General features: G+C 50.0%; 1 protein-coding gene across 3 annotated transcripts in view; it reads right to left on the reverse strand.

Annotated features, from left to right (window-relative positions):
- GMEB1 (glucocorticoid modulatory element binding protein 1) overlaps nucleotides 1–20,315 on the reverse strand; it is a 921,206-nt gene that overhangs the window by 165,018 nt on the left and 735,873 nt on the right. For all 3 annotated transcript variants that reach the window (XM_069622968.1, XM_069622967.1, XM_069622966.1), the window contains exon 8: nucleotides 11,132–11,269. In XM_069622968.1, coding sequence (XP_069479069.1) covers nucleotides 11,132–11,269 — 138 coding nt within the window. The remainder of the gene's footprint in view (nucleotides 1–11,131; nucleotides 11,270–20,315) is intronic.

Genomic DNA, 20,315 nt, shown 5'->3' on the forward strand with positions numbered 1-20,315 from the left:
CAAAGGAGACAAAGAACTGGTTGCGCCTATGCAACGACAAACTCCATGAACCACAACACTGTTTTGCATGTCTAATGTGTGCAACACCTTCTTGTGTGTCTCTAGTTTGGGAAAATGTTTGGATGTCCAATGGGTATGACCACAAAGGGTTTGTTCAAGGAAAGTGCCTGAATATCACACTTTGAATAGACGTGATGGCCACAATGAAAACCCCCTTGCATGTGAGAAGTTTAATGGTGGTCTTAAGCATGAACTTCCAAAAAAAGTTTAACCACTGGCACTTTAAAAAACATGTGTTTGGACATGGTATACACTGCAAGAGGTGCAATTGGACCTTGAGGGAGTTTAACACTGACCCAGACTCCAGTAAGTAAAGTAAATATGTGACTGTCTGGCAGTGAGCAGTCAGTGAGAATGGTGTGCCTCTTTTTGCATAAAATGACAAAACCTTTCCCTTTGTTAAAACAGCAGGCCCTGGAATTGGGTTTCCTAGCCTCACAAAGTAAATCCATGCAACGTTGCAGAAGGTTTCAATTATCAAATTATATGATCTTAGGAGCAAGGCTGCCAAGCTCATGATGTGCTCATGATTTGAACATTTGGGTGTGCTATCTGGTGATCAGTATATGCATCATTTGGACAAGGGAAGCTCGTGAATTGTGATTGGTTGACAGAGCCTATGGCTGCGATAAAAGCCGGTTTAATCGGTAGAATGGGTCATTCCGATGGTCTATTTTCTAGGAAAAGGACAGTGACTTAGCGTGCCGAATAATGCTGGGCATATTGATTGTAGGAGACGACAAGCAAGAACAGTGAGTAGACAACAAAGGAGACCTTATCCCAAGTACCTCACTGGAAGATTACTGTTAGAGAGAATTCTCACAAATGTGCTAATTCCCTTCTACCTTAGAGACCCCCTGCTCGTTTCGCTGGACTTTAGGCCTTTTACTTTCTAACCTGGAGAGAGTGAGACCTTTTTCCCACTATCTTGTGTATTGTTCTTTAATTTGAACACTTTCATTTGGTTGTGGAGTCTAACAAACTCTATAGGCATCGTCTTTTTACACTGTCACAGCACCTTCAGTGCAGTGACACAGTAAGTCTCTCAGGTCTAAATACCTTATCTACTATTTCCAAGAGCAGTGAAGTGAAATTGACTTTACCTACATTTGTAACTTTCTAGACCCAGCACACACTATCTTACAAGAGGGTGCTGGAGGGGTTACTTAGTATCTTATTTTTATATTACCCTTTCTACAATTAATGGCTGGTGGCAGTGGTTTACTTTTTCCTACCATTGTGCGTTTCTACCATGGGCTGCAACTGCAGTAAAGCACCCATGGGTGCCCATTTTGTCAAAATGGCCCTGGTCGTCTTTTTTTGCAATTTCCTGTTGGAAAGATCCTTCTTGAGATTTACTCTGCCTGCCAAACCAGGTTTGGTCCCTTTGTTTGTGTTGCCTTTGGAGGGTTACAATGCTGAAGCCAGTTTCTGGCTCCAGCGTGTCTGGCAGGGCAGGAAGTGAGGGAGGTGCCCAAAACTCCCTGTGCTTAATCCCCTTGGTTACAGGAATGCACCCAAAGGTGATTGGCCGGCTGCCTGTCCTTGGAGTGTGAGTGACAGTAGGCTGCGAATGAATGGGACAAAGCTGCATAAAAGGCAAGGTCTTTTGCTTGGAAGGCAGAGTCGACCACTGGACGAAGGAATCCGAAGAAGAACTTGGAAGAGGCGCCTGCTGCAACTCCTGGACCGTTGGTTTGCCCAATGAAGCCCTTCTGCAGTGCTGAAGCTCTGAATTTGCCTTGACTAGAGAAGCCCTGCATAGGACGACTTCTTCACCTGGGTTGGTGGGACCAATCGACCCCAAAGCGAACCAGTCTGGACATCCTCTCAGTGCTGGCTGTACTTCCATTCCTGCTGCAGCAACCCATTGCCAGGCAGAGGAAAATCAGGATCGAGTGCATCGTTTTCAAGTCAGAACCGAGCTCCAGGAAGATCCTCCGGACTCCCATGAGGCAGGACTGACCAAACATGAGCCACCTCAACAGTGCTCGACCCCAGATGCAAGAAAAGTCCATAAGGTATCCGAGAACCGCAGTGCTGCTATTCGCGGGAAGCTGAAACCGCGAAGTGCCACTGACCTGAAGTTTTCCCATTGCTGCCACTGACCTTCAAACCATAGTGCAGGAGTCCCCAGACGTCCTCCCTCTTGTCCCCACGACTGAGGCCCAGGAACAACAGGATCTGCCACACTACAACTGGAACAGAAGCTAGCTGGAACCAATTCCTTCAGACCTAAGGTACTGTAAACCAAGGGATTCTTACCTCTTGTTGTGTAGCCTTACTAGCTCTCAGTTGAGACTTGTCTTGGTTGCTTTTGTAGAGTTGCTCGCAGCTTTGCCCCTCACAAGTCTCTCAGCTTGTGGCCCTACAGTGATTACATTTTCTACAAAGACTTCTAAAACATTGTGCAAGACTTTTACCTACCTGCAAGAAGTGCTTCAGCTCAACTAGACTTTGCTCAGCTAGTATTGGCTGTCCTGGCTCCCTGGAAGACTCTTCTTACCTATGATTTTGTGCTTTAACTATCCTTCAACAAAAGTGACACATTAGATAACCCGGAAGTGCACGCAAGTGTACTGTTTACTGCGATCCCACTTGGTTGGACTTTGTTTCTACGCCATATCTCGCACTGCCGAGGCGCGGCCGTATATGCAGGAGGATGTCGTTTACAGCAACACAGATGCTGCCTGACCCACGTGTTAAACAAAGTAACTATTTCATCATGTTCCCATGTGATAAACATGTGATTTGAATAAGAGACTGCTGAATGTGCCCCTTGTTGAACCGCTGAATGAGCCCCTTGTAGAGCCGTGTAAGGAGAGGTTGAGGGTGGAAAGGTCCAACAACTCTCAGGCCTGCCTGGTTCTTCTTCTGAATGACAAAAATCCTGGAGTAAAAGCCAAAGCCTCGCTGGGAGGCTGCGACTTCCTCCACGGCCTGGCTCTCTACAAGCGACCGGATCTCCGCCAAAAGAGTTGTTGTCCCCAACCTGTGGGAGGGGAGGGGAGGAGAGGCTTGGATAGGAAGGTGGTACCCCGTGGATACTACGGATAGAATCCAGGGGTCCGCGAAATTCTGGCACCAGAAATGTGCATGGAGAAGAAGCCTGCCCCCCTACCGGAAAGGGGCGTGTCATGCTTTCTTTCCCTCGGAGGCTGTCGCTGAAGAGGGGACATGAAAAAGCCCTTACTCCCCCCCCCCCCCACCCCTTTTTGTTGCTTGCGCCGGCTCAGACGGCGAACGGTCCGGCTGCCTGGATCTGCGTTCCTGGAAGCTGCAGAACCCTCCATATGTATGGACCCTTTCAGAGTGTTGCTGTCTTTGTAAGGATGGATAAAGATTTTGCCGTTTGTGAGCTGTTTCTTTTTGTCCAGCTCCTCATCCGTAGAGGAGTGGAAGAGGGCCCCCCCCGCCCCCCGGATGGTAGATCTAGAAAGTGCTCCTGGACATCTGGGTTGAACTTTGTTGCCCAGAGCCAGGCTGTTCTTCTCATGTCCGTGGCAATACAGCTGGCACGGCCTGAGGTATCGATATGAGCCACTGTAGATTCCATGAGGTCATGCACCAGCAGCTTGGCTTCAGCTAGCCCTGCCTTAAAGCGTGATTGGCTCTGGGTGGGGAGTTCAGGGAGGAAGTCCGCAATTTCCCGCCATAATCTCTGGTTGGTGGCAGCCAGCATGGCATTGGTGTTGGCTTGATGTAGATGTAAAGAGGCGGTGGAATAGAGTTTCTTGTCATATGGCTCCAAGATCTTCTCCTCCTTGCCTAGCAGCGCAGCAGAGGAAGAGGCCGAGGACGACTGGGGCTTGGAGTATAGTGATGCCGCAGCAATCACCAAACAGTGTGGCTGAGGATGGGCCGAAAGCAAGAGTGTATCCCACCTCCACCTGCCCGTACTTTGCGTCCATGCGTCGATTGACCGGCTGGGCCGAGTGGGGTTTGAGCCAGCCCTTCTTGTCCAGGGAGACTACATCGGTCTGCATAGGAATCCACGATTTGGCAGAGGGGCGTCGCGTGATGACTTCAGCCAGAACCCCCTCTGTCGGCTGCTCGACCTCTGGTTGGGGGAGGCCCATGTACTCCGCCAGACCAGCAGGACGTTCGTGGAAGTGGAGGAGTCGCCACTGGCGTCGGAGGCTGGGGCACAAAGCCCACGGCCCAGGAGGATCAGAGGATCCCTCAACCCGAAGGCCGGTAGCTGAAGCAGCCTCGGTGCACATACAAGTAGAAGGACCTGACCGGGCCCTCCCGCTTGGGAGAGTCCCTGGGAAGGAGTCTCCCTTGCGGGGTGCGATGGAGAATATCGGCCCTACCTTGGGCCTGGTTCGCAAAGTACTTGAGATCCTCTGGAGGCGACCTCTGAAGAGCTCCCTCCACCTGGCTAGTCTGTTCTTCAGCGCCTTCGCGGACAGCGAGTCACACGCCGAACATGATTGTCAACCATGGTCTGGGCAAAGGCAACGTAGGCTGAGGGCATGGGGGCTGAAGTTGGGAAAAGCCTGTTGCAGGATGGACACCAGCTGAACCCTGTAGAAGTTGACATGCGCCGGGGAGGAGCGCGACGCCTGAGGACTGAGTACCTGAATGATAGATAAACTAAAAAAAAGAGAAAGAAGAAGTATCCGCACATGGAATTACATGGCCGAAGCCAAACCCAGGAGCGCTGGTGAATTCGGCCCGTTCCCATCGACGCAGAAAAGAGGACTGAGGTGTGGCGCCGGAGTGCGGAGTCAGGGCAGTGCATGCTCCCTGGGCCGCATCCCAGCACGCCTCTAAATTTAAAGGGGAAGAAGGTTTTTTCTGGTGAAAAAGGTTCTGTCTCCCGTCCCTTGGAAGGGACGCCCATACAGTATGGAGGAAGGGGGACGAGACGTCAGAGTTTAAACCTTGGTTATTCCATTGCATTGCTTTTTGATTGCCAGGTCTAAAAGTAGGAATGTAAAAGATAGGAATATAATTTTTCTGACCTCCAACGTTGTTGAATATCTTGTGGAACATTTCACCACCACAAGAACTCCTTCTACATCAGTCCCGTTTCCCAAGAAGCAGCTTTGTGACTTTTGGGCACAAGGCCCCATACACCATAGGGATTGCACCTATAAAGTTAGGATATCCTTCTTGTGAACTGGTTTCATTCTACTGCATTCATACTTACCTTAATTTAGTGTTCCAAGTCATTGCATGTATTCCTAAAAACCTAAAGGAGACTACATATATGTTTGATAACTTATTGTGTGATATTACCAATAGAGTATGTTTGTACTTACCTGTCTAAACTGTGTGCTTCGCTGCGTGGAATTATCGTGGGCCCCTTACCCCATCACTTTCTCCTGAGACTAAGCCTTGCCCACTTCTCCATGCTTACCTGGATTGGGTTTGGCTAACCACAGAGTTCCCCTGTTCACTAGAACTACGGTAGATTTTAAAAATCTGTCCTCCGGGCCAGATTCTTGAAATCCATCTTAACAGTGATGGGTGCAGATTTTAAAATACAAGAAATGGACTAAGGAAGACAAAGTCTACCAGTACTGATAGTCTTGGGGACTGATTGGTTTCCCCATAAAAATGAGCACAAAGCAAGATAAATAAAGCCTAAGTCTTTACTTAACTCCAAAAAGTGAGCTCAGCAGCCAAAACAAAATAAAAGGGTGTCCCATAGAAGTCTATAGGAGGAAAGCAGAGAAAAAAATCTTTCCCAACAAGAATATAGGACACAACTCTGATCACGTTGTGGGCAAGGGCAGATGACACATAGTTCTACCTCAAGATATCCTCCATTGAAGACATCCTCAGGCTCAACAACTTCCTCTCAATGATCCAGTTGTGGACGTTCAGTGCTTACCTGAAGCTCAACCCCCTCCAAGACTGAATTCCTACTCCTGACCAACAATAACGAACACCACCCTGGCATCCAGACATGGCTTCCTGCTATGCACCCCCAGGGCTTCACACCCCAGATGGCCACCTGCACCAAGTCCCTTGGATTCGACAGACACCTCTCTTTCAGATAGTAAATAGCACGGAAGACACAAACAGCTTGGTACCAACTTTCTCTCCAGCGGAAAATCAAGCCCTTCATCCCTGAAACTAACTTCAGATAGGCTTGGACCTCTCCCTCCCGGATGGTGGCAAAGCCGTTTTGGAAGGTCTTCTGGCGACTACCCAGATACCCCTGAGATGTATGCTGCAGCATGAGCCATCAAAGGCCTCTGCAAACTCGACATCACCACCAGACCCTCATCAAACTGCTCTGGCTACCACTGCAAGCCTTTATCATCTTCAGATCCTGATGAATCACCTAAAAGGCTGTCACCCTGAAGTCCCCATGCTATCTCACTGAGAAACTCAGCATCTCTGTAGTCCTACAATCCAACAGACTTAACATGTGCAGACTTGAACTCTGCCTGTGCGGGACGGAAAGAACCAGTAGACAGGCCTTCTCCGTCTATGCCCCCAGACTCTGGAACCTCCTCCCCATTAACAGATTCACACCCCCGCTTACACAGTTCAGGAAGGACATCAACACCCTCCTCTTCAAGGAATGGCTCCTCCCCAACACATAGGCCCACACACCCTCCGGAGGCTGGGTGATCTGATCCCCACTGTTTCCTCCCATGCCTGCTTGTAGATCCCTTGCTTACAAATGGCCCACCTTCCCCCTACCTTGCCGTTAGCTTCCCACTCCCTTATTTCTCTGCTCCCCTCACCTTGTTCTTCCCCAATTATTGGAAAGCGCTCTGTTGCTTTTCAAAGCTAGGTCCACGCACAATAAATACCCTTCCTCAGCTTATGCATGTTTGCCGCTCTCGAAATTATGATTGGCTCCTGCTTCTATTCTCTCACTCTGTTAGGAAAGATTTTCATTTCATGTGTAATTTTCCCTCCAGTTGTGCACCCCCAGCTTTTAGCTGATGTCTGTACACCATAGTCTGACTTTACCAGAGGAGCACAGCCTTCTGCTGCACTCCCCTGGGCTTCTCGCTCACTTTTAATGGGGAAACTGACATGCCCTTAAAGACAGTCAGTACTGGGAGACTGTTTCCCCTTAGTCCTTGCTGCAACTTTTCTGCAACATGTAACAAGTGTACAATGTACCTTACAGTACAGTGCACTTGGTTCTAGTCATTTCCAGAGGCCCTAGATACTCGCCAAGGATTTTTTAGGAGAAGTGCAGATGTGCCTTCGACAGGGCTGGTGGCAGCTTATTTTGCATATTTTTAACCCTTTCTTGCCAGGTAAACCACGATTACCGCGTTTGGCACATTTAGGTGGCCTGGCTCCAAAATGGCCACGCCACGAGGTTCTTTGTCCTGTCCTTTGGCCATCTTGCCCCTTCACCAGGTCGAGCCAACCCAGGTCAGTCCTTATTTGGGCATGCATTTTCCCACAAAGCGCCAAGCTTTCGCAGGCTTTTGCATGCCTTGTGTGCGCGCCCCCAGGATGTAGGCTGGAACGTCTGGTTCTTGCATCTTGGGTGCCAGAGAGTCTGGAGTGCTGTGAATGCCTGGGAACACCGTGGTCCATGATTGGTCCACGTATGGTATGCCTGTATGTGAGCAGATTTCCCATTGGCTCCTCTTTGTTTTGGCGCGAAGGAGATTCTGGATAAGAGAAGGCCCCAAACAACCATACCATTTCGATCTCTGGAGTTCTCACTGAACGAAGGATAGGACCCAAGTATCCTGAAACTAAGAAGCAGAGTCGAGGAAACGCTGGTGACCCGCTGGAAGGTTTGGCACCCTGAGCCCACTGTTGTCCTGCTGGACCACTCTGCATCTGATCGTCCTAGAAGGTCTGCGAAGGTGCTTCGACCCATTGGAATAGTGGGACCAACTATTCTCGGCACCTTCATCTTAACCTGCAAGTAAGCCTTTTCGGAAGCGTCCCTGGGCCATCCAGTGGACTGACCAGCTTACCCAGACGTTGGGCTCTGATACCACTGCCGTTTCGAGGAGGCCCTTGAAACTTGGCACAACGCAAGCTCTGTGTTCACAGCACTTTCACATTGAATTTGTTGACTTGGCGTTCCCAGGTCTGGAGTAAAGTGAGTGTGCCCGAACCACAGTTTACACGGTTGCAGTGTCGCCCCATTGTGGAGACGAACTTTGCAAGTTCTTTGCTGCTGTGGTCCTCTGTGCCCTGAAGCCTGCTACAGCGGAACTGCCTGATCCATCCTCCAGGAGCGGAGAAATCGCCACTGTCCCGTAGGCAAATCAACGCTGTAACTTCGCTGATGAAAGCCACAGAGCTGCGAGATTGCCGCATTTGAACCTGCAACCGAAGTGAACTCAACTGCTGAAGTTTGGTCAGGAGTGCGCCGGGGCTCGGAGAGTAATCGCAACCCTAACTGGTGGCCCCTAGCACATCCAACAATTTTTACGCATAAGAGGCCCCTGAGGGCCCCTTTCCTTTCCATTGCTAGTGCGAACTAGCAAACTATTCCCAACTCTTGTAATCGACTCTGCCCTCAAGTGGAGGCCCTCCTCGAATAGTGGGAACCTATTCTTCATCACCTCGCCCACCTTCCTGAGCTGCTACAGATCCTTGGAGACCCCGTTTTTCCCATTTGAACTACCCCGTGCACCAGCAGTGAAAGTACATTTGAGCGATAGGCTCCACTCTCCTCAGGGACTGGACTGCCTCTTAGTTAGGAGTGTGTTGGATGCAGAAGGGACTAAAGACTATTTGCACTGCCTGTTTCCTTCCCCTTTTAGGTTATGGACCCATTTCGTGCATTAACGCTTTAGACCCAATTGGTCTTGTATATATGTATTTAGATAGGATTGTGTTGGCTTAAAAGTATTACTGCGATTTGATTTGTGTGTTGAAGCTCAAAGGCCTTGAAATAAATGTATTTGTATTTTTAATATATATACACCTGACTAGTAGTGATTTGTAAGTGTCCTTTGCTCTGTGTGCTCATTGAGGTCTTTCAGTCACCCTCACCCCTCCTGAGACCTAGTCTTGACCGCCGCCATAGCTACCTTGATTGGTCTGGCTTGTCCAGAAGGTTACCCTGTTCCAAGAAACTAGACAGGCCTTCTGAACCTCTGCTCACCAGGTCAGAGTTCAGAAATCCGTCTTAACACTGTTATACACAAACTTCCTCCTCACACATCTACTTTCTCTTCCATCTGCTTATTTCCTTGCTCCAGCTCCAACCTCTCCCTCAAGCTTGTTTTTTCCTCCTCCTTCCAGATTCCATTCACACAACTATGCTTTTTCGATCTCCGTCCCAAATCCCTCGACTTGGCTTAGCCCTGGACTATTTGAATTCCAATGTGATATTTGGGGCACCAAGGGTTTCATGTGAATGCCTGGGCGTGTTGGCAGTGGGGCAATGGGATTGGTCTGTCGGGTTCGGACCATATCACTTCTAACGTGTTTGGATTACTCATCATGGGCCACGGCGAGAAATAATGGAAGCAGGTGGCCCTGTCAGCAATCCCCTGCACCAAAGCCCTGGTTTTCCCATGATTGTCTATGCCCACTGTGGCTCCCCACCAGCTTTGCTTCTGATGTCCCCACTGCAAATCAGCTTCTGTCCTGGATTATGCTGTTGAGATAGTGAGATTGCGTCCTCAGCCTTGCTTGAACACCACACTCCACTGTGACTGTTGCTCGGCGAGATCCAAGTTCCAGCTTGCAGACCACTCATTGGCTATATTTTTAAACGTTGTGTGTTTATATGAGTCAGGGGAACCACTCCTCCCCAAACATTGCCTCTGGGGGTCAAGATCACAGAGCAAGCTGTGTTTCACAGTTCCCAGAGTCTGTTGAGTTCGTCTTTCAACAGGTGCTCACATGTTTTGTTATGAAAAGTGTTGGAACCGCAACTTCCAATATGCAAGTCACCTTTGGAATCTTTCATTTTCTTTTCCCATTAAACATCCTACATATCTTTTTCTTTCAAACCTATGGCCTTTGTTCACTGTTTCTGCCTGACTGCTTTGTCCAAACTATTTCTAGTGATCAACTCTGATGTCTGAAGTGCTCTGAAAACAGCTCAAGTGCTTTGCACCCATCTCTCTGCTGTATTGCTTCCTGCTACATTGTTCGCAAGTTCAAGCTTGCCTCTCCGATTCCCTTAATTTGATCTCCAAAGTTGCTTGTGGTCTTGTCAGATACACCCCCCAACCCTGAGTCTACTTTTCATCAGCAATTTGGCGTGGTCCTGGTTTCTTGGCACCTGCGCAGTGGCTGCAGCGCCCTCGTTCCCATTCGCTCTCTCCACCATATACCTACAACCTTCTTTGTGGACAGACTGAGTGCAGGAGCAGGGACTTAGTCATTTTTAGGTACGTCTTTCTTCCAGCTGCTCCTGGTTGACAAATGTGTGCTGCAGAGTCCTCTAGTCTAGTCTTGCACAGATTTCAGCGGCTGGATTCACATCCAGCCTCCACTTATGCACACTACACCATTCAAACATTTGACTGCCACCCAATCAGGAGCAACTTGGAAACTTTACCAGGAAAGCACTCAGCATGTGGATTCAGGAGTGAATCGTAGGCACCCATTCATACATCCAATCAGATATTGTCACGGTTGCCTTCAGTCCCCCACCTGAAGTCTGAAGGCCACGCCATATACAGCACAAACTTGCTTCCATGCATATCAGTTAAACACAGCTTCATTGTGTAGTCTCACTAGACTACTAAATCCAGATCACCACTTTTATGGAGATTGCAGGAAAGAAGCCTTTTATACACTTATAAAATTGCAGCAAAAATGTGCTACCTTCTAATTTATTACAAATATTTGCCAATGAGTACACAGAGGAACTTTAGCAAGGTAACCTGCTCTGGGAAACACTAGAAGTTATCTTTGGGAGTCTGTGACCTGGGATTTGTAGGGAGCACCAGAGACACATACACTGAGTTATATCATCAGTTGAATGGGGACTCACTGGGAAAATGAGGTTAATTAACTGTGAGGTAGAGAAACAAAAATGGCAAGGACTCACTAAATCAACGTTGAGGACTTTTAACCTAACAAATAACCTAGTGTCTGATGTGCACTTATTGGTCAAAAGGAAAGCACATAGGTATGGATGTTGAAGAGCACCTACCAGTCACCTGCAACAGAGATTGGCCCAGCCGCTCCTGAACACCTCTGAGCAATTCTTGCATTTCCTTTTGTATGTTGGAAACAACCTCATCCATTAGTCCCACATCTGCAATGCCTTTCCAGAACATCAGCGTTTCCTCTGAAAAGGCAGGGGAAAGTAGGGACATGGGAAAAAAGGAGAGATGGAGTGAGAACATTGAAAATGGAGGATGGATGTGATGGTGGGGAGCGGTGGAAGAAGAAATGAGGTGGAGATGAGGGAGAGATAAAGGGAAAGGAACGAGCAGTAGAATATTAGTGAGGGGGAAATCAAGGCACAACAATGTTAGTCATGTGAGATGTACAAGTGTAATGAGTCTTGTAGACCAGACACACAGGAATTCATCCAAGCACATTCTACTAACATGCCCTAGTAATAATCCAGTGCTTGTAACTTCCATCTTTCACATAGTTAACCCAATATATTTGCCCAGTACCCGTTGTACAAACTACTTCCATTTCAGTTGATTCTAGCCAGTTTTCCATTAATGTGCCAAAGTGAAATCAGAGTGTTTCCCATTGTTCTACCAAAGTTGACTATGTAATTTTCCATTGCTGTGCCAAAGCTGAACCCGAGTGTCTTTCCACTGCTGTGCCAAGGTTGATTCTATGTGACTCTAGCTTTCACTCCTCGCCCCGACATGCCGGCCCCGGACACACCACACCCATCCCCACTCCTCACCCTCCCCAAATTTCTCCCCCCTCTCAGCAGCCTCCTCCATGCAGGTGACATTTTACCATACAAAAGGCGACTGGCAGCTCACTGGCACGCTACTCTCCAGAACCCCTTCAGTACTCACCAGCCCCTGCCTCACACAACTCACCCCGTCGGTCCAACACCATTCCCCACAGAAATAAGATAGCTTGCTACCGTGTGACACCCCAATGCCCATCTTTACACCCCAGTGTACATCTTGCAGTATAAACCACCCACACCCCTGAACTCACCCTCACCCCCACCGTGGTAATGTTGCAATGCCCGCCACCCCACCCCCTCAGACACTTAACTCACACTTCCCTTCCCTCAGCGCAGCACGAGCTGCCCTGGTCAACACAGCCCATCATCAAACCCTCCTACCCTCTTGCACACTCCTGTGCGCCTAAAGTACCCCACAAACCACACAGGCTGTACTCCCTACAGTCCGCCATAGACATTGCTATCCCCTTCTCCTCCCCAGGGCACCCACTTTCCCTAGTTGCCGGACCACTCCCCCCACCCCCCCCACCCAACACACAAGCTCTCTGCGATAAACTTTCCAACCACTTTCATAACCTTGCGCTTGAAAGACATCGCACCATCAGCACAAAACTAGCTCAGAACTCTACATCTGGCCCTCTCTCAAACCCAAACTTTTCCTCGCCCCCCCTACCAACTTTCTCTTCATTCACACCTCTTTCCCAGGCTAATTTATGCAAACAACTAGCACTTAGCTGACCCTCAGGCTCGCCAGGAAAACTCTGCCCATCACCCGTTCTAAAAAAGATCCTCATCTCCACCTGTGCTGGAAGTGTAGCTCGCTCAATCATAAATAAATCCCTCTCATCTGGCACCTTCCCAGAGGCTTTCAAAACCTCTCATGTAAAACCTCTACTCAAAAAACCCAGCCTCGACCCACCCTCCCCATCAAGCTACTGCCCAATCTCCAACACCTGCTTCATTGCTAAACTATTTGCCTTGCAGCAAATAAACAACTTGGCCTCTTCACAGAAGTCATTAGACTCCTCAAACCAGCCCAATCGGGGCTCTGACCCCTTTGTGGAACTGAATCCTCTCTGGTCTCAATCTAGGACGACCTGAAAAGAACTGCTTGATCTATCTGCCGACTTCGATACCAATGACCACACAATATTCAGGAACAGGCTCCTCACCCTAGACATCAAAGACTCTGTCTTAATTGTATCACCTCTTATTTCCGTTCGCTCACAAATCATTCTCCTCCCAACTTTCTCCTCCACCCTTTACCCTGTCACAAAAGGGGTGCCACAAGGAGCCTCCATATCACCCCTCTTTACACTCTACCTAATCCCACTGCCAGCTCTCATCCGCTCACACAACCTTGCCTACAATTACGCAGACGCCCTGATCATTTTCACAATTCACAAGACTCCAGTATGCCCACTTCCCAACCTCGGCTCTTGCTTCCCAGATATCGACCTATGGATGACGACCAACCACCTAATCCTCAACCATGGCAAATCAGAAATCCTAATATGCTGCAAAACTGCCCCGATTTCCCCAACCTTTTCCATGGCCAATTGCCCTGGAGCCCCACCTGTCACCTCCACCTCTGTTAAAAATCTGGATGCACCATGGACGCAGATCTCTCCCTCTCCAAACACATCAACTCTCTATCCAGAACCTGCCACTTCAACCTACACATCTGCAAACAAATCTTTCCCTAGCGCTCCTATCCTCAAAGAGTCTCTGCAATACTGCCCATCATCGTCTCCCGCCTAGACTACGCCAATTCCCTCTATCTCGGTACCCCAGCACACTAGCTAAGGAAACTTCAACAAATCCAAAACCCAGCATCCAGGCTGCTCCTTGCCCTCTCACCCAGAGAACATATCACTCCTGCACTCAGAGTACTACACTGGCTCCCTGTGAGCCTAAGAACGACCTTCAAAGCCATGTGCAACACACATCGAGCCCTCCAAAATACGGACCAGAGTTCCTTTAGAACAAAATCATCCACTGCCAACCCCCCCAAAAACCTCTAATCTGGCTAGGCTCTCCTCCTCGCTATACCCACTTACCACTCCAGCAGGTTTGGCAGCTCTGCCTTCTCTATCCCAGTTGCCACCATCTGGAACACTCTTCCTCTGCTCATCAAACGTGCGAGAACTATCTTTCCTTAAAAAAAAAAGTCCTCAAAACCTGGGTATCTGCCGCAGTATCCTGAAACCCCACCCTAAACCTTACAATTCCCAGTTCCAAACAGAGGAACACTCACCACCAGGTGGTGGCGGACCTGACCTTGCAGCACGTGGCAGCGCCGGCCGTTATCACGGCAGTCCGAACCACACCCATCATACACCAATCACGACCCTGGTTTCCAACAAGCACAACGAGCTGAAACACAGCCCTTCATATATTTTTCACACTATGAAATGTCAACGGATTAGTTACTGCATCAGCAATGTACTAGAAAACAGGCAAATTGCACTCAAATTGGTTGTCATGCAATCACCATCATAGCAATCGGACAGATCGGGATGCACTGTAGGAAATGGTCATGGATGGAACTGTGTGCCATGGCCATGTCTCGCGCCAGAAGGCCACGTGGGGATTTCTCAAGCATTAGTCCAGGAAGCCAATCAAGAACTAGCCACGGAATTGCACTGGAAGAACTTGCGCAATACCTGCCCAACCCTCATTTATGAACTACAGGATGGGACATCCATGGTAAAGGTAACAATTGAGAAGGTGCAGTAAGCGCTCGACATATGGGTAGACTCGTCACGCTATCCGCCTAGAAGAACCTGAAAGCACAACGAATACTCCTCTAGTTGCAAATAGTTGGCGCAAAGACAGACGCTGTTGCCAACTGTTTTATGGCAGCTGCAAGAATTGACAGAAAAAGCCAATACCTGATCAGGCGCTCAAACGACAAATCTCGACTGAATCTGCTAGGTATGTATAACGCACCACTCCGGTGGACACTGGTCGCAGGCATAGCTACCCGCACACAGTAAAATAGAGCAAGGACTATGACGAAATGTGGCCGTGCTGGTCACATAATTCTCTGCCTACTTACACCAGCCTATGCCTCAACACCTCTGACATCAGAATGCAGTGAAGACCTACGACAAATTCGGGCCTGCTTATCACATAGCGAGTCTCTAGCACTCGCACCATCTCCGGACTCCTCTCAGCACCTGTCCACATGACTGACTACATGGGTTGCTCTCTGTCAGAGCCTGGCCAGCCCTGCTAAGCCTTATTTGGCCAAATGCACACACGCATTCTAATCTTACTCCATGACCTCCAACACTCTGGACTTCGATCCACAGAGGGTGTGCCCAGTACCAGCACATTGAGACTATAATGGTAAAAGGCGCTATAGAAATGACAAGTACAATGCAAAAAAAGTACATTAACTGCCTTGTCTCTGTAATCCTACCCTAAATGTCAGACATATTCCTTGGGCTGGTACACACTTCAAGTGGTGTGTATATGCGTGGATGGTTTTCTGAGTGGACTTCCTTTCTCAGCCCAGTACATCATCAGACTCATCTCTCCACAAATTACAGCTGAATCACATCATTTCCCCTACAACACACCAGATGAAGAGCCAGTTACACATTACTCCCCGTTTAGCTTGTTCCATGTAAGCTTGTTACCTTTAGAAAAGAACAAGTTACTTTCTTACCTGGTAACCTTCTTTCGATGGGATGGTCCGACGACGTATTCCATATCTATGACAGGTAATGTCCACAGCTGTGCTGCTTCAGAAAATCTTTGGCGTCTGCGTCCTGCGTCGATGACGTCGATGCGCCGTCCCCGAGGACCTCCTCCGACGGCCGACGTCACCCGATGTGATAAGTAGGACGCACAACGCCCATAGCCTCAGTTATAGTTTTTTCCCAGAACGTGTGCCACCACTATTCTGCCAGTCAGACACACAAGGCCTTGCGGAACGCAAGCTGCAATCGCAAAAGAAATTCTGCAGCAGGGAAGGCAGGGAGGGAGCGATATGGAATATGTCGTCGGACCATCCCATCGAAAAAACGTTACCAGGTAAGAAAGTAACTTGTGCTTCGAGGGGATTGGGTCCTCTGACTTATTCCATATCAATGACAGACTCCCAAAGCAGTACCAAGCAAGGAGGTGGGAAAGAATTTAGAATACAAATTTAGCATGCCCAAAATTGCGGAATAGAGAACTGCCTTGCCAAAGGCCAGATCTTGCTCTCTGATGGAATCAAGGGCGTAGTGACGTACAAAAGTATGTGCTGAAGCCCAGGTGGCTGCATCACAGATGTGACGAATAGGAACTCCCCTCTGCAGGGCAGTAGACGCAGCCACTCCCCTGGTAGAATGGGCCCGCAAGCCAGCCGGAGGATCCTTACCCGCCAAGCGGTAACACTCGGAGATAAGTAAAATAATCCAACGAGACAAAGTCTGTTTTGTCACAGCTTGTCCCAAACGCTTTCCAGCGTAACCAATGAAAAGTTGATCGTCCACTCTGACCCGGGACATTCGCAAAATAGAAAAACTCAACGCTCTCCTAGGATCAAGCCTATGGAGCCTCTCCTCTTCCTTACCAGGATGTGGAGGAGGATAGAACGCCAGAAGACCAACCTTCTGGCTCAAATGAAATTCCGAAACCACCTTCGGAAGAAAAGGAGGACGAACTCTAAGGACAACCCTGTCCTTCTAAAACACAGTAAAGGGTGGCTTAACTGAATGTGCCTGGAACTCACTCACTCTGCGAGCGGAAGTAACCGCAACCAAAAACACAGTTTTCAGAGTCAACGGCCTCAAATGGCAAGAATGTAAAAGCTCAAACGGAGCACCCATAAGAAACTTAAGAACAAGGTTCAAATCCCAACCTGGCAACAGAAAAGGTGACAGAGGGAACACAGTGAGCCCTTTCAAAAACTGCGAAATTAAAGGAATTTTAAAATAGGAACACTCTTCAGACGAGCACTTGAATATGGACAGCGCCGCCAGGTAACCTTTAATGGTCCCCACTTGCAAGCCCCTGTGGGTCTAAGAAAGCAAAAAAGACAGAACCATGGGAATGTCACATTCAAAAGGATCCACATTCTGAACTCTGCACCAGTCGCAGAATTTTCTCCAACGGCAACGGTACAGAGACTTAGTTGCCGGCCGCCTGGCCGAGAGCAACACCTCCATCACGTCTTCAGGGAGGTCCCAATCCTTATACCTCAACCGTTTAGAAGCCAAGAGTGAAGATTGAGGGATGGAGAACCTGAAACCCACCCCTCCCCCGTGAGAGCAGATCGTCTCGTTAGGGAAGACGACGTGGAGGGCAGATGGACAAGTCTAGAAGGTCCGGGTACCAAGTCCTCCGGGCCCACTCCGGAGCAATGAGGATCATCCAGGAACCGAACCTCTAACCTCTGCAGCACTGGCGGGATGACGGGGACTGGAGGAAACACGTACAGCAGTGGGAATGACCACTCCACCACGAACGTGTCTCCTAAGGCTCCTTTTGGAGGAAACTCCCGCGAGCAAAACCTTTCGCTCTTCCAGTTGACACTGGAGGTGAATAGATCCACTTGAGAGGTCCCCCAAAAGGCGAAGATCTCCAGGGGAATCTCCTGAGCCAGCTCCCACTCGTGAGAAATCGTGCTCTGCCTGCTCAGAGCGTCCGCCGTCGTCTCCAGCCAGATGAACCGCTGAGATCGAAACTTCCTGCTGGATGGCCCAGAAATCGAGCTGCATCGCCTCCCTGCACAGCGGAAGTGACCCTGCCCCCCCTTTTTGTTAAGGTAGTGCATGGCCACTGTGTTGTCCGTTAGAATCAGGACACTCGTTCCACGCACAGTCGGGCGAAAAGCCTTCAGGGCTAGCCTGACGGCCCTCAGTTCCAACAGATTGATATGGAGTCTGGACTCCGACGGAGACCAACGACCGTTGACTGTCAACTCGTTGGCATGAGCTCCCCATCCCGTGAGGGATGCGTCCGTCACGATCGTCACCTCCGGCCAGGGCAGCCAAAATGGGGCCCCCTTCATCAGATTGCCCTCGACGGCCCACCACACAAGGTCCCGGGCTACCGAGGGCGGCACCTGAACAGGGTCCGACAGCCTGCCGGAGGACTAAGACCACTGGAGCTTGAGTGCCCACTGCAAAGATCTCATCCGCAGACGAGCCTCTGGCACCAGAAGAATGCAGGATGCCATGAGGCTGAGCAGTCTCAACAACTCGGACGCTGGGAGATCCTGGGCAAATTGAAACTTGTGCACCATTTGCTGAATGTGAAGAGCCCTCACCTGAGGAGGAAAACACTGCCCCAGGGACGTGTCAAGCACTGCTCCGATGTACTGGAGCAGCTGCGTTGGTGTCAAATGGGACTTCTTTAAATTGGAGGGAGAAGCCCAGCCTGTGAAGGGAGTGGCAGGTGATGGACAGATGATCCAGGACCTGCTCGGGAGAGCTCCCCTGATCAACCAATCGTCCAGGTAGGGGTAGACGTGAATCCCCCCTTTCCTGAGAAACGCTACCACCACCATGAGCTTGGTGAAGACCCTCGGGCGGAGGTCAATCCGAACGCCAGGACCCGAAACTGAAAGTGCGAGTCGCCAACCGCGAACCTCAGGTACTTCTTGTGCTTGGGATGGATCGGCAAATGAAAGTAAGCATCCTTGAGGTCGAGAGACACCAACCAGTCCTGAATTTGAAGGGCCTGGAGGACTTGAGAAAGAGTCACCATCTTGAACTTGTCCTTCCTGAGGAGTTTGTTCAAACCGCGCAAGTCCACGATGGGTCTCAATCCCCCGTCTTTCTTCGAAATCAAAAAATAAGGGGAATACCATCCCTTGTTCCTCTCCGCTACAGGCACCAGTTCTATGGCGCCTTTCTCCAGCAGGGCTTGAATTTCCTGCGCAAGGAGCGGATCCGGACACTTCAAAGAGAGGTTCCATGGTGGATTGTCATGAGGCCTCTGCCGAAAAGAAAGACAGTAGCCGTGGGTTATGATCTCCAGAACCCACACATCTGAAGTAATGGCTTGCCACTCTACAAGATGCTGTGCCAGCCTTCCCCCAACCGGCGAACCATGGGACCTGGCCTCATGACTGAGTGGAAGCGGCTGCAGTGTTGCCTGAGGGCAAAGAGGCAACTGCCCGAGCGGCCTTGGCACCTCGAGTACCTTTGTTTCCACCTCTGGCACTCTTACGATGGCCTCTTTGACTACTAGCTCCCCTCACTTTACTGAAGGACGAGTAATAGCGAAAGGAACCTCCCCTCCATTGCTGTCCCCTAGGACGAAAAGGCGGAGGTTGGCAAACTGCAGCGCCCAACGACTTCGTTGCGGCTTTGGAGGTCTGCAACCTCCCAAGGCTCTCGTCAGCCTTGCTGCCAAAAAGGTGTTCACCGTCAAAGGGCATGTTGAGGAGCCGGGACTGCACATCAGGAGCAAACACAGACTTCCGCAACAACGCAAAACTGCACATTAAGGCGCTCGCCGCCATGGACCGGTTGACACAATCTGCCAAATCCAAACCCGACTGAACGGCCTCACACATGGCATCCTTGCCATCCTGAACCATAGCAAGGAAACCATCCCGTTCGTCCCCTTCGGGAATATGTTCAGCCGCTAAAGCAACACAGTTCCACAGAGTGTGTGTGAAACGAGACAGCACATATGGAATTGGCCGCCTGAAGCGCCATAACCCCCGAAGAAAACACTTTCTTCGCCCAGCCGTCAAAACGTTTGTCGTCCCTATCCGGAGGGATGGTAGCATACAACGCCTGCTTTGCCGTGGCCGTAGCCGCCTGCACCACCAAACTCTCTGGAGTGGGGTGCCTGGACAAGTAGCAGGGGTCGCTACTGGCTGGACGGTATTTTCGTGACAAAGCACTGCCGGGAGACTCTCCGGAGCAGTCCAAGCCGCCGCCACCACCCTTCTCTGCAGAGCCATATGAAATGGCAAAACCGGGTCAGTGGGGGGACCGAGATCAAGGATGTCCGTGAGATCATCCTGAACGAACTCCCCTGGGAGAGCTGACCAACCCAAGTACTCGGTGACCCAAGACATAAGGCGCCGATATGAAGAATCGGCATGAGTGCCAGGCTCCGGTCTATAAAACTCCAACTCCGGAGAGGTGTCCAGTCCACTGGCATCATGCAGTGGCTGCCTCAGGTCATCAAACTGGCTATGGCCCGAGATAAGCTCATCTGGAACCGTAACCGGAACCAAGCCGTCATCAGAGCCTTCATCACCCTCTGAAATGTACTCCATGCAGGGAGAGGAAGACCTCTGGGGACCAAAGCAGTGCCTGGCCTTAGCCAGAGCCTTTCTAGGGGCAAACCCCGTACCACGGGGCCCCTCCACCACCGCCTCGAAAGGCGTTGAGGGCGCCGAACGAGTCGGCGCTGACAGAAAAGGCATCGGCGTCGAGCGAATCGGCGTCAACGTCAGCTGCAGCGCCGCCAGCATCGGCGGCGTCGA

The sequence above is a fragment of the Ambystoma mexicanum genome, chromosome 11 (assembly GCF_040938575.1).
Source record: "Ambystoma mexicanum isolate Mex_15411 chromosome 11, UKY_AmexF1_1, whole genome shotgun sequence".
In the NCBI taxonomy this organism is placed as follows: domain Eukaryota; kingdom Metazoa; phylum Chordata; class Amphibia; order Caudata; family Ambystomatidae; genus Ambystoma; species Ambystoma mexicanum.